The sequence below is a fragment of the Alligator mississippiensis genome, chromosome 7 (genome assembly GCF_030867095.1).
Source record: "Alligator mississippiensis isolate rAllMis1 chromosome 7, rAllMis1, whole genome shotgun sequence".
In the NCBI taxonomy this organism is placed as follows: Eukaryota; Metazoa; Chordata; order Crocodylia; family Alligatoridae; genus Alligator; species Alligator mississippiensis.
This window is the reverse complement of record NC_081830.1, coordinates 61085966-61100316: the sequence shown is the minus strand read 5'-3', so window position 1 is coordinate 61100316 and position 14351 is coordinate 61085966. Positions and strand designations below refer to the sequence as shown.

General features: G+C 43.3%; 1 protein-coding gene and 1 long non-coding RNA gene across 3 annotated transcripts; one reads left to right on the top strand and one right to left on the bottom strand.

The window, feature by feature from the left end:
* Nucleotides 1-19: 19 nt before the first annotated feature.
* LOC132251430 (uncharacterized) lies at nt 20-5958 on the top strand. Its single transcript, XR_009463463.1, has 2 exons — nt 20-527; nt 4553-5958. It is a non-coding gene; the product is annotated as an uncharacterized LOC132251430 (long non-coding RNA).
* Nucleotides 5955-13255, bottom strand: LOC102565488 (tubulin alpha-3 chain). Of its 2 annotated transcripts, none has more exons than XM_006259176.4 (5): nt 13149-13255; nt 11858-12080; nt 9800-9948; nt 7511-8191; nt 5955-6338 (listed from the first exon to the last, which is right to left on the bottom strand). In XM_006259176.4, the coding sequence occupies exons 1-5, from the start codon at nt 13149-13151 to the stop codon at nt 6042-6044; spliced, it is 1353 nt and encodes a 450-aa protein (XP_006259238.1). In that variant the 5' UTR covers nt 13152-13255; the 3' UTR covers nt 5955-6041. The 2 variants fall into 2 exon arrangements, with proteins under 2 accessions (XP_006259238.1, XP_059587005.1); XM_059731022.1 differs by lacking the exon at nt 13149-13255 and adding an exon at nt 12611-12626.
* Between the last annotated feature and the right edge of the window lie 1096 nt (nt 13256-14351).

The window sequence follows — 14351 nt, the reverse complement described above, 5'->3', positions numbered from 1 at the left end:
CTTCCGCGCCCGCAGCCGCTTCCCACAGGGGCAGCATGTGCGCGGGCTGCCGCCGCCGGCCGGGCGGCTTATGTGCGAGCCGGCTGGCCCGCCCGCCCGCGACCCCAGGCCCTGAGCACAAGGGGGCTCGGGGAGGGGAGGACGAGGCCGGCCTCGGCCGCCAAGAGACAAGTTGCCGAGGAATACCGGTGCCGGGAGGCAGGCGCTGCGGTTCGGAAAGGGAACGAGAGGTGCTCTTGTTCTTTGCTCTCTTTACTAAGCATTGAAAACGCTTGGGAATAAGATGAGGAGGACTACGAGGCTGCTGTGCCCTGTTGCTTGCGTCTCGGAAAGAGCCCCCGAAAGTCCAAGGCTCCTTCAAGAGCCACCGCCGGGCCCATGTGAGACCCTGGGTAGAAGCAAGAGCCCCCCGGGGTCCCGCGTGCTGTCCCGCCTTCCCCTGCCTGCTCCCTTCCGCCTTGGAAAACTCGGAGTTTGGTACCCCGACCCTACACGTACAGACTGCGTACCAGCTGGTCTAACAAAAGGTATCATTTTGGAACCAAGAGTTCTAGTTTTTTGTATGCCTCCTTGTCTCAGACCAACACAGCTAGCAAGTACACCCCTGAGTATGTACCAGTGCTTCTAGAAATTAAGAGCTTATCTTTGGCTGTCTTTGTAACTTCTAGGTTCTACTGCATAGCCTTTCTGAATCTAGCTGGTACGCTTTTCCCCTGCAGTTTTTTGGGGTTTTTTTGCACAAGAAAATTCATAAAAACAAACAAATGAACTTGTTTTCTTTAAGTGCCAGAACTGTTCCATGGGCATCAGCCAAGAGTGACCGTGATCTTCAGCTGAGAGTCATATGATTTCAGATTTTGTATGAGATGAGTTGTCTCGGTATCATGACATTTCAAGTCTCTCATCTGTTAAAGAAAAAGTCATCTTAATGTCCTTTGGAACTGAAGTCCCTTCTCTAAATAAACTTCAGCGTTATAAAAAGATCCTGAGTTTTACTTCGTCTTAAGGATCAATTTCCAGACACATTTAAAAACAAATCAGATAGGAAATTAAAGAGGGTAAACGGTAAAAACTAACTGGGAAGGTGGAGAATCAAATTCCATTTCCAGAGTCTTCAGCTGTAACTTTAACTATCTTACTTGATAATTCATTTTCCCCTCTGTAAAATGGGCATAATAATGCAGCATGGCAAACGAGATGCATATTTTTATATCTATTCAGAACACACATTGTATAATACTATTATTTCCTGAGAAAAAAATCAGTACTTTAGAAGAATGAATTTAAGATTAATAAGACATTTACCATAGTAGTATAGAAATGCCATGTAGAAAATTGGTTATGGAACTGCTGAAAAAGATTCTTTTAAAGTTGTGTATTTCCAAAAACTTAAAATGCAATTAGCTTAAATTTGGTAATGTTTTAGCGTGCTTTTAATTTAAGGGAAATCAAGTAAGTGGGGACATCTGCTGGTCAAAAAGCAGCATTTCGGATGCTTTCTTTGCACATTTCTTTTGAAAATGGCACTTTTATTTGAACAATTCACTGATACTAATCACTAATTTAATGATTACATTCATAAATATAACATCTGCAGTAACTGCAGATACAGTGAAGTACCATACTTATTTATATGCAATACTATTAGTTGCAATTTAAGCAACAAATGTACATTTCTAAGTCTTCTCTGAATTTTCATTACAGAAAAAGGGTTTTCAACATCCATACAATTGATCAGTGGCGTTCAATCTTCAGCCCTCAGAGCTATGTCATCTGTTCTGTAGGGCACTCTATGGGTCTGGAAATTTGGTGGCAAGGGAGCAGTGGCAATATTAATTGCCACGGCTATTAATGCAGCCACTCTTCTCTCTGCCAAACTTCCTCACCCCAGGGGAGCATTGCAGGCCAGATGACATGGTCTGACATGCTGGATCATACCTGCAGACTGATCCCATGTACCAACCCCATGCTGGATTCTCCATGGAATATGAAGAATCATATAGAAAAAAGCACTTTGAAGATTTGGGGAGAACCAAAGTATGGATATTTTACATATTAAATATTTCACACACAAAGCCTATAATGATTCTATTTCTGCAAAAATTACCAAATCTTTTTGCAGTAGGAATGTGAGGACTGATATTTTGCCTTTCTCCCTGCTTGCGCAAGTGTGCAGTGAGGGGACTGACTTTTTTTAATCTCTTTGCACATCTATGTAGGTCTAGTTACAATCCAGTCCACAATGCTCCATACATGACCAAATGGAAAATGCTTATTTACATATATAATAGAGCGATGTCCCTTTCAGGGATACATGCAAAGGACATTCCCTATCAAATATCTATGTAATTACATGTGCTTACTTTCACAAATACAGGCAAGCATTTTAATTTGGAAAAAAATCACTGAAGATGGTGGCAGGTACAAGTTTAATTGATACCTGAACAAAAATGTATTTTTAATACCCCACCTCCCAAAAACAAGTATGTTGATGACCTCTGGACCTGAAGGTTTGTTCTGTATCAACATATTTCTAGTGTCAGGCACTAAATCAGGCAATGATTTACAAACAGGATTTAAAATGAAAGATTGACAAAATGTACTGTATCTGAAGGACCTGATCCTAAGCCACCAATCTGTCTGCTTGAGGGACTTAGGATCTCTCCCATTTGAAAAAAAGGGAGAACCCTGCGTCTCAAGGCATTCTGCCTTTTCAGTTCTTTAATTTACACAGTAATAGCTCAGTTACGTGGCTTGGTCCCAGCACTGTCCCTAGGGTTGTGCAGAGGCCCTATGTCAGAAGAAACTTTCTGAAACACCCTTGTGTGGCCCAGGTAAACCCTCCACTTTTTACCCTCCAGCTATTCTCAGTTCCTTCTCCCCCCCCCCCCCCCCGTCTCCCACCCTTTGACTACAGCTACAATGATCCTGCCTCCTACCTGTCTCTCACCTACTGACCACCTCAGTTTACATGTTCATTGACTGGCTTTCTTGCATACCTACTGGCCTCTGGCTGCTTTACCACTCCATCCAGGAAGACAGACCATCTGCAGATGCTTCCTCAGCCTGACAAAGGGTGTTTGTGCCCGAACGCACACAAAGAAGAATTTTTCCAACTATTTGAGTTGGTCTAATAAAAGATACCAGATTTACCCAAAGAACCTTGTCTGCCTATGTCCTTAGACCAAACAGCTACAGCCTACACCTCTGGAAGACTGAACCTTTCATACTTCATGTGGTGCTACATGGACATATTTCCCTTTGCAGTCAGCAAAATGGGGGACCTGGAAGAGCTACATTTTCAACTTTTCTTCCATTTCCTCCAGCAACTGCATTGCAAAGTGTGACAGGCTAGCTGGCAGTGACTTAACCCAGGGGTTTTGAAAGGGCAAAAGATGATTGAAGGACTTGGGATTCCCTTTCCTCACCAATCTGGTAATGATTTGGCCCAGGAGTTTGGAAGGAGTAAAAGATGATTGGAGGACTTGGGATTCCCTTTACTCACCAATCAGGCCCCAGAGACTCACCCTCTGTGTCCCATGATTGACCCCTTGGGTCACCTGGACGGGGATAAAAGGGGCAGCAGGGCTGACTCGGGAGACCAGTGAGGAAGGAGCTTCAAAGAGCTGGCAAGAACAGTTGCCCCAGAAGTACCTGAAGGAGTGAAACCTACAGGCAGCAATTGGACCCACATCAGTGCAGTGTGCAGCCAGCGAGAGACTCCCTGTTGGGCTCCAGGATCCCCTATGAGAGGCTGTGGCCAGCAGGAGAGGCTCCCCAGTTCCAGCAGGGATCTGAGCAGTGACCTGAGAGGTTCCCAGCTCTGCTTCCAGCTCTTCCAATAAGAGGCTAGGCAGCTTGATGTAAGGCAGGGGCTCTGGGAAGGTCAAGGCCCCTAGGAGAACAGAGTAGTACTAGCACTGATGGTTGGGTGGTAGAGTTTCTGCCTACCATGTGGGAGGTACAGATTCAAGTCCCAACTGGGGTGGCTTAGGGTGAGTGAAATAATAGGGAGAAATTCTTGTTGCAGTGGAAAGGGATCATTGTTTTCCCCTCTTTTCCCTGCTCCAGGTACCTAGGCCTTATATTCCTTGTTATTTGACACTTTGTATTTTGTGCCTTTTATATTTCACCAGCCAGTATTGTTTGTTGTTTTATATTTTGTTAACCCTGTCTTTTGTCAACGATTTTAAGTGTCTAACCTTTGTTGAATCCTGCCCCCTCAGGGCGTTACAATGTCCCCTATACCCCCTGGTTTATGCCTGTTATGTTTCTAGTACTGTTCTTTCATTAAAAGGTATACGGTTAAGGCCCCATTGGTGGTCTAGCTCTGCTGTATAGGGGGAGGAATGTCCCACAGTGCTTGTGCACCTGCTTTGATCCCTTCAATTGGAGAGGGGGTACCTCTTGGAGTACCACCCAGGTTACAAAAGCATCTCCAATCAGGGTCTACAATTGCAGCTAACTTTCACTTCTTTTTTGCACATCTGTCCAAGGACTAACCAGTCAGAACAACTCTTCTGTATACTCATGACACTTTCTCCTCCTGTAGAGAATTGGACCAAAAGGAATCTCATGAGGTTCAAGGACAAAGGCAAAGTCCTGCACTGAAAACAGAATCCCATGCACTGCTACAGCCTTGGGACTGACTGGCTAAGCAGCAGCTCTGTAGACACAGACCTGGAGGAATAGTGGACAATAAGATAAATGAGGCAAGTGTGCTCGTGTTGTGAAAAAGACTAACAGCATACTGGGCTGCATTAGTAGGAACGTTACCAGCACGGGGGGGAGGAGTAATTATTTCCTTCTATTCTGCACTGGCGAGGCCACATCTGGAGTAGCGTCCAGTTTTGGGCCCCCTATAGAATGTGGACAAGTTGAAGAGTGCAGCAGAGGACAACAAAAATGATGAGGGTACTGGTGCACATGACTTCTGTGGAGAGGCTGAGGGAAGAATTTGATAGCAGCCTTTAATTATCTAAAGGGGGGTTCCAGAGGATGAAGCTACTGTTCTCAGTGGTGACAGATAACAGAAGGAGTAATGGTCTTAGGTTGCAGCAAGGGATGTTTAGGTTGACTATTATGAAAAACTCATATTAAGAGGGTGGTGAAGCACTGGAAAGGCTTACCAAGGGGTGGTAGAATCTCTGACATTGGAGGTTTTTAAGGCCTGGCTAGACAAAGCCTTGGCTGTGATGATCTTGTTAGGGATGGTCCTGCTTTGAACAAGGGACTCTAGCTGACCTCCTGAGTTCCTTTCCAACCCTAATTTGCTGATTTATCACTCAATATACTTGGTGCTCATTAAGGTGAACAAGCTAGATCAAAGACCATAATGAACTTTTATCTATACATGAGCCAGAAGAAAAATGTGTGTCCCAGTATGAACATGTCTCCTCCTGATCTACACTTATTCAACAGGCAATCTTGTCCTGATAAAAGTCAGCATACCACTTTTAACTATAAAATATAACTGCTAAGTTCTGCAGCTATCTGTCACTCAGCTGGATCCAGATTTGGCTTAACTGAGCATGTTGAAACTTAGGTCCACATTTTATTTCAGCAAGAGGTTAAGGCAAGAGAGGGTACATGCATCTTTTCATGTATTTTTAGTTTATATTCCTTTGGATAATTGCCAACAGAATGTCCATGTAATACTGGTTTTCCATTATCAGCTAACTTAAAGGAGCAGTGTCTACGAACCAAACTATTTGTACTAACTGTTTTCCTTTATATAAATATTTCCATGTGACCACTTTAGTAGAAGGGTTCGTAGTTCCTCTTCTGCAGAAATTGTAAGGGCTGCTGCAGACCACTTGCTACAGAGCTACCTCCCCACATCCTTTTCTCATTAATTTCCTGGTACTGCTGACATCTGCTTTTGTTACTTAAAATAAGTAAATCTGAGCATCTTCCATTTTATGCAACATGCTAATAAACCACTAAACCAGAAATGAAGACTGAACATTTAAACTTTTATTTGTATACCAAACAAGTGCATTAAGAAAAATTCTGTGTTGAAACCTTTCATACTTTATTTTTTAATATTCTTCCCCTTCTTCTGCCTCTGCTTCTACTGAATCTACACCCACTTCTTCATAATCTTTTTCCAGTGCAGCCAAATCTTCCCGGGCCTCAGAAAATTCTCCTTCTTCCATTCCTTCTCCAACATACCAATGCACAAAGGCACGCTTAGCATACATCAGATCAAATTTATGATCAAGGCGAGCCCATGCTTCTGCAATGGCAGTTGTATTACTCAGCATACAAACTGCCCGCTGTACCTTGGCCAAGTCACCTCCTGGTACTACAGTTGGAGGTTGGTAATTAATACCCACCTATGAAAAAACAAAAATGGAATTAATGCTTTCAAATATCTTTTCAGTTTTCTTTCTAGTTTATTCAGAAAACCTCTTATTTAACTGAAATCTATGCAGGAGCATTCCCATTCATTACACTACTAGCCCTGAAAGTTCAAAAATTATGAGTCCAGCCCCAGAAATAGCCTAACATTTTAATAAATGCTGGGGGCTTTTTGTGTCTTGGTTTTAAGTGTCACGGTGCACTTCCTGCACTTTTCTTTGCAATTAGGGCTAGAAACTCCTTTAAAAAAACCCCCAAATGCTGAAATTCCCAAACACTATTTCAGTATCTGGAGCTTTGAGGAAGGGGGGGAAAAAAACCCTACTAGAAATAGTGAGACTTGCAATTAAAAGCATGAGTTGGCAAGAGAAATAGGATACTCCTAGACAAATTCCAATTAGTTACCACAAAAATAAAACAAATAAGACTTCATGATTTTATCTAGGGCTATCCAACTTCTGGACAGCTGGCAGTGCTATGCACATGCTCCCCTGCTGCAGCCCCTTCCCCACCAACCTGCTATGCTGGCTCCCTGGGTCCCCATGGTCCCACCCAACCTCCAAGGCAGGGATGGGGGCAGGAAGCAGAAGCTGAAGGAGGGAGGGGAGTCTGGAGATGCTGCTGAAGGAGGGAGGGGTCAGTCTGGAGATGCTGCTGCAGCAGCATGGGCAGGACCTTGTGGGCTATCCATCAGAACTGCAATTTCTATAGTGCTTGGCAAGGTACTCAATTGGCACGTTAAATAATAACAGCTGGTATGTGCATACTATTTCACCACAGTCTACAGCTGCCTCTAGTTCAAGAATCCCTCAGTAACATCCAGACAGAGGCAAGAACTTAAAGGTGGTGCAGGCACCGTGACACAAAGCCAGACATTTTACAGCATTATTCAAGGATAGCTACATCTCATGGCACTTCTACTAATTTGCTTGCATAGATTGTGACTCTTAGTAAAACAGTGTTTTGAAAAAATGTAATTATGGCTTCATTTAAATTATAGAAATAACTATCTTCTCTTGCAAGCCTGCCCATGCATGCTGTAATCTAGCATGTGAACTTTAAAAAGGTATGGACACTACTGTATTGGTGGGTGAAAACTACCTCCAACTGTTCTGCTGACCATTCATACATTTTTTTAAAAACATACCTTGAATCCAGTTGGACACCAATCCACAAATTGAATAGTACGCTTGGTCTTGATAGTAGCTATGGCTGCATTGACATCTTTAGGGACAACATCACCTCTATATAACATACAGCAGGCCATATACTTGCCATGGCGAGGGTCACACTTTACCATCTGATTAGCTGGCTCAAAGCAAGCATTAGTAATTTCTGCCACAGACAGCTGCTCATGGTATGCTTTTTCAGCAGAAATGACAGGCGCATAAGTCGCCAATGGGAAATGGATTCGTGGATATGGGACAAGATTGGTCTGGAACTCTGTTAGATCTACATTGAGGGCTCCATCAAAACGAAGTGAAGCTGTGATAGATGAGACTATTTGCCCAATGAGTCTATTTAAGTTTGTGTAAGTAGGACGCTCAATGTCAAGGTTGCGACGACATATGTCATATATAGCTTCATTGTCTACCATGAAGGCACAGTCAGAATGTTCCAATGTTGTGTGTGTAGTCAGAATGGAGTTGTAGGGTTCCACTACTGCAGTAGAAACCTGTGGTGCTGGGTAAATTGCAAATTCTAGTTTAGACTTTTTGCCATAGTCAACAGAGAGTCTTTCCATAAGTAGAGATGCAAACCCAGAGCCAGTGCCTCCTCCAAAACTATGGAAGATGAGGAAACCCTGGAGCCCTGTGCACAGATCAGCCTACAAGGGGGGGGGGAGGGGAAAAAGTTGGAGAGAAAATTCATCTGAAACGTTAAGATTTTTCATCAAAGATTCCTGGGGCTAATTACATTAAAAACTAAAATACTTTCTCTTTATCCCTAGTTTATTAATGCAAGACTCTTGTAATAAACAAACATTCTTAAAAAGGTAAATGAACATTTAAACCTTTAACTCAGAGCTGGTAGTTGTGGGTCCTTATATTGTAGCTGGATATTTTAGTTTCTGAATACATGTAAAACTGGGGGGGGGGGAGGGCGGGTCCCCCTCTAAGCTACAAAGTTCTCAAAAAAATCTGTTTTTGTTATTTGCATGTCAGACTATTGCTTAAAAATATGCTGTCATGGCTTTGCTTATACCAGTAAAATCTCATTGTTTTTAGTAAACCTTCCAATAAGATTTTAGTGCTGTAAGTGAAAGGAAAATCTAGCCATGACAGCATATTTCTTAAGCAATAGTCTGCTGACGTGCAAGTAACAAAAACACCAGATTAACTCTCCAGATAGATTGTGAGGACTTTGCAGCTTAGAGGAGGAAAAAGCCCTTAAAACCAAAACTTTTACATGTATATAGAGCATATTTGATGCGCATTAAAGATTTCAACTGTGATTTCTGTTCAAAGCAAAATTTTATTTTTGGGACTTGTGCATGCTATGCTATAGTTAGAGCACAATTTCAACTGATCTAAATCAGAATAGGATTGGACCCCAAGTATTTTATTGTATCTGCCCCCAAGACATACTTTTATACTCAGCAGACTGTCTGTTAAGTTTGTAAAACTGTCATCAACTTTACTATGTGGCCAAATCTTACTTTAGAATTTTGGCCAGTCATGCAAACTCTTTCACTATGCATTGAACCATATCTTCCTATGCATGTCTAGCAATGGTATTTATTAAATTAAAACCAGAAAGTTACCTTAAGTATTTGAGTTCAACTTACTGTAACTGAATTGTAAGACATGCATAGGAAGATACGATTCAAATCAAAATTGAAAAGAGAACATATGACAATGCAATGAAAAAATAAGCGCGGTTTACATTTCTTCAGGAGCATTAATACATCTTGCTGAGCTAACTTAAGACATTTTTATTTTTTAATTCTAGGAATTTAATGAATTTTCTAGTTTATATACCCCAGCACTTAAGTAACATAGGAGACAAACTTTTCTGAAAAAAAAAAAAAAAGAAAAAGAAACCCAAACAAACTGAAGTGCTTAAGTCATTCAGATGACTGAAAATTATACCCTAAATTGCAGTAATTTGATACCATAACTACAGGGATAGTGCAAAACAACCACCGTGAAATACCTGAATATAAAAGATAATTAAATATACATTATCAGTTTCTCATAAAAGAAACATGTTCTTTACATCTGCTTATTTATGACTATATAATACTGTTGAAACATTTTCAGTCAAAAAATTGAGTCCAGAAAGATCACAAGAAATAACCCATGGATGGATAATCTATATCCCAAAAAGTTTTGGGTGTCCAAACATACACCAGAACCTTCATTTAACTTAGGTATGCATGACAGAGACTTCATACAGACATTTTTAATACTGATCTTGCTGTTTGAACTCTTACCAGCTTGCGAATGCGATCTAGTACTAGATCAACAATCTCTTTTCCAATAGTGTAATGGCCTCTGGCATAATTGTTAGCTGCATCCTCCTTTCCAGTAATGAGTTGCTCAGGATGAAATAGTTGTCTGTATGTGCCTGTACGTACTTCATCTAAAAAAGGTACAAAATATTTAGGTATATGTTTCATCTGTTCCATTAGATAGGTGATGTGCTAGTTCAGGATTAAAACTTATGTGGGTGCACTAGGGAGGAGAGAACATAAAGAAGCCCTTTTCTACACATTGTCTTTGAATATTATGGAATAAGAAAGCTATTTTAAAGGCAGAAACAGCAAACTGGCCCCATGCCTCCCTTTAAAAGGAAACAAAAAACTCTAGATTCAGTTCAGCATTATCCTGTCAAAGAATGTTTTATTTACAGTTGCAAAAATGTGACATAGGAGGAAAAAAAAAGAATCTTATTGACTTGTCACCCTTTGATTACAAAAAAAACCAACTGTACATACACAACTGCTCAAACAATATCTAAAGAACTTAAAAAACACACAGGGCAGTAGTCATGCAAAACCATAGAGAATGTATTAAGCTAAGGATGGCAAAACTGCAACACAAGTGCCGTAAGCATTACAGGCCAGCTACAGCATGTCACAAGTAGCGTGCATCAGACTGAGAAGGGGGACAGGCAGCAGAGGCAGATAGGGCAGGAAGCAAATGGCAGAAGAACAGGATCAGAATAGCACTACAGGAGGGTATAAGGTTAACTTGTGGCATGCCTACTAGAAAGGTTAGCCTGCGCTATATTAAACCACAATTGTAGTGCAGGGACATCAAAAGAACTTAAAATTTTAAAGTCATGTTTTAAGATGGGTAGAAAAAATTTAATTTGTATTGGTGGAGAAAGCGTGTTTTATCTAAGGGAGTATAAAGTCTTGCAGTATTTAGAGGCAACAGGATCCAAAAGTAGTAATCCTATTTCTCTCTGTAACCTATGCACTTGTGCACATCTCTCCCCTAAAATAGTGTACTTGGAGGTGAAAACTCTTAAGACAGCTGAAATATTATTCTTAAAATAGCTCCAAAATTATTTTTCAGACAAATTTAAAGAAATATGGTGCTTCTGGAGCAATGCTGCATGCAACAAAAGGACTAGGGAATGGTTTCGTAGTGTAACAAATAATGAAAATCATGTTTCAGAAGGAAATTAAGCACTTCCAATTGTTAAGCAAACCTTCAGGAAGTTTCCCCCCCCCCTATATGTATTGCAGAAAGCCCTAAAACAAGTTTTATTTGAAATAGCAGAAAAAAAGCTCAGAATCTGGGTGTACGGTGCATCTGAGTATGCTTACCAGGAAGTTGATAATCTAACATATTAAATTGCAATATCTACTCTGCTATGAGTTGTGACCTCTCTCAAATCCATTCCCCTTCTGGACCTTAAATGGACAAACTTCTATAAAAAGAAGTCTGTACGCCTTACCTTTATTAAGTAAGACTAAATCTTCAAATGGAAGTACAAATTGTAATTATTAGTCTATTAATATTTATAATCCAAGTTATACTATAGTAATTAGTTCCTAAGCATTACTAGAATAGCAAAGTTTAAAGAACTTGTGTATGTAGTCTTTACCACTTACTTACCTTTCCACCTATAGAAAGAAAAACAAATTGCAGTAATGTATTTTATTGCATCTGGTTCCTAAGTATTTAAGAAAGGGACCAAAACATACCTGTATGTCTATTACCTCCATCTGCAATGCCAAAAGGAACAAATTCAAGTTGATTTCAGACACAATGGCTGGCCTTGATTCCCCAACCAATGTTCTTTGTGGGTTTTTATACACTGCTTATTATTTTTAAAAATGTGTTTTCATCTTTTCTTACAAACACAAATCTAAAACACTGCTTGGATTTATAGGACTAATATTATGCAGCCAGAAATGTATTTTTAGTTTTACAGGTGACTTTGTTTACATTAGATTTAGCACTTGGTGTTTCAAAAGAAAAAGCAAATTATCCTCAATCATTCTTAAATTAAAGACCTCTTAACTTCATGTACATACCAACCACTGTTGGCTCAAGGTCCACAAATACAGCCCTGGGCACATGTTTACCAGCCCCCGTCTCGCTGAAGAAAGTGTTAAATGAATCATCTCCACCTCCAGTGGTTTTATCACTGGGCATCTGCCCGTCAGGCTGGATTCCATGTTCAAGACAATATAATTCCCAACATGCATTGCCAATCTGAACACCGGCCTGGCCCACGTGGATCGAGATACATTCACGCTGTAAAAATGGACAAAACAGTGATACCAACCTTGTGCACACCTCCCTTTTTTTTTTTTGAGCCTTATAAGTGAAAATGCTGGCATGCAGATCATGTAACTCCTACCCTATCTTCATCCTCCAAAGGCTGGGTATATTACATGGAAGGTTAAGAGGGCAGTATGTTTCTCTAAACCAGCCTAGAAACTCCAAATGCTGTTGCAGCCAGAGCAATGGTAGAAGCAACAGCTGTGTGAGAGCCCAAGCCTCAATTATACCCTTGAGGGCAAGTTGCCTATGAGCCACTAGTTGTTAAGCCCTGGTCCGCTGTATTCTGAACACCAAATTGCTTTGTGGGCAAAGGGATCCCAAATGGCTAGCCATGCTTTGCACACAACTCTAACTGAGAATTCTGCTCCAAGATGTCTCCCCAGCTAAGCCCTGCCCGGCCCCCCTCACCCACGTGCTACACAATCCTCTTAGCTTTGGGTTCCCTCCAGTGCTTTTAACTGTTACTTTAACTGCTAAGGAAATGCAACCCTTGTACTTACAAGTTACCCCAGAAGCACTTCACCCCCCCACGGTACAGAGACACGCCCTGCGTCTCGGGCAGGGTGCAGGCCGTAACAGCTCGCTGCCCCTAACTCACACCTCGTCTCCCCCCGCTCTCCCGGCCCGATCCTGCCCCCACCCCGCTGCTCGGCCGCCCGCGCACGAGGCACAACCGCCGCTGCCAACGGCTTCCCCACGCGCACGCGGCGCCGCGCCATTGACTGCGCGGCCGGTCCCCGCCTCCTGATTGGCGGGCTAGGGAGGGGGAGGGGAAGGGCCCGGCCGCCGCGTGCTCTTCGTCCTGCCCGGGGCGGCTTCACTCTCGGCCCCCCGCGGGTTAGGCTGGCCTGGCCAGACTGGCTGCAGACGCGACTTCACAGCGGCAAACCGCCTGCCGCATTCTCAGCCGCGGTTCGTCTCATCCGCTTCAAGCCCTCGCCGCCGTCGCCCTCCTCCTCCTCCTCCTCCTCCTCCTCCACCACCGCCGCGGCCAGCCCGAGGCCCCCAGCGGCCTCCCCAGGCAGCCGCGCTCCCCACCATGGCGCCGCACGAAGACAGAGACACTCAGAAACCCTCGTCCGCTGCCGCCCGCGAGAACCGCTCACTGCCAACGGCTGCACTTGCCTCGCGTGCAGCGCGCGTTGCCGCCTCATTGGCTGCCGGCCCGCCGCGAGCCCCGCCTGCTGATTGGTTGCGCGAGCTCCCACCAGACGTGCGGGCGCCTTCGATTGGGTGCGCCCGAGCGGCGGGGGGTGGGGCGCACGCGGCTGGGTTGTAGCCCGCGCCTGGTGCAGCACGTGCCTTGCCATGCACTGCTCCGGTCCGCCGGCTGCGCAGGTTGGCTCCAGCGCTGCGCGGCGCCGCCCTCCCTCCATCTGCCTCGTCTAGTCCGTACGGTGCAAATCTCCCCCGCCCGGAGCGCCCAGCTCGGGGGTTTTTCCTCGGCTGTGCAGAAGCGGCGCCCTTCGCGCTTTCCTCGCGGGGGCTCTTGAGTGTCGCTGCTCCTCGTGCTGGCAGAGCCGCCGACGAGGAGCTTCTAGCGTTGCTGCTCAAAGCAATTGGGAGGGGGAGACGCCAGTTCTTGAGGAAGAAAAATATATGTGTTTCCCGGTATTTCTCAGTTTTCAGGCAACATCTTTTTAAAAGAGCTCAAGAATGTCCTTTGACTGTAGGTTTTACTAAGCTACCGTATAGGAAAGAAGTGTTAAAAGTTATGGGTTTTCTGAGGCAATATGTTGCAGGAGAAGGATGCTGTAAAGCTATTTTTTTGCCTCAAATTTGGGTGAAGTGGCCTCTTATTTCCCTGTGTGTCATGTCAGTTCTTGGTGATTCAGTTATGCTCTACTGCTGTAATTATGAGCCTCCTATTTTTTTCCAGAGAGCACAGATCTGACTATTTTAATATCTGTTTTCAGAAAAAAAACCTCAGAACAGGCACCAGTAAGAGTAGTCCGGTGTGGTGAGTGTGATGAACAGAACCTACTAATGCCATAACACTATAGATTCAGCCTAAGAAATTCAAAGAGACTGCAATTTCAAAAGCAATATCAAGAATATATATTTTTGCATTTTGTGATTAGAACGTTAAACCTGAGTATGACCATAAATTGCAACCTATAATATACCACAACATTGCAACCTCCAGAGTAAGGCGAGTATAAGGCACCTTAAAACCCTGTGGTCCCCGCTGCCTTGTGGGTACTGTACCTTTGACTGGAGAAAGGCAAAGAGACATCATCA

What these genes read in the sequence shown, in the direction of transcription:
- LOC102565488 (XM_006259176.4), bottom strand. An exon ending in CCTTGAGCCAACAGTGGTTG is followed by an intron (nt 9,949 to 11,857) that starts GTATGTACATGA and finishes TACCTTTTTTAG; the next exon opens with ATGAAGTACGTACAGGCACA. An exon ending in TAGATCGCATTCGCAAGCTG is followed by an intron (nt 8,192 to 9,799) that starts GTAAGAGTTCAA and finishes CCCCCCTTGTAG; the next exon opens with GCTGATCTGTGCACAGGGCT.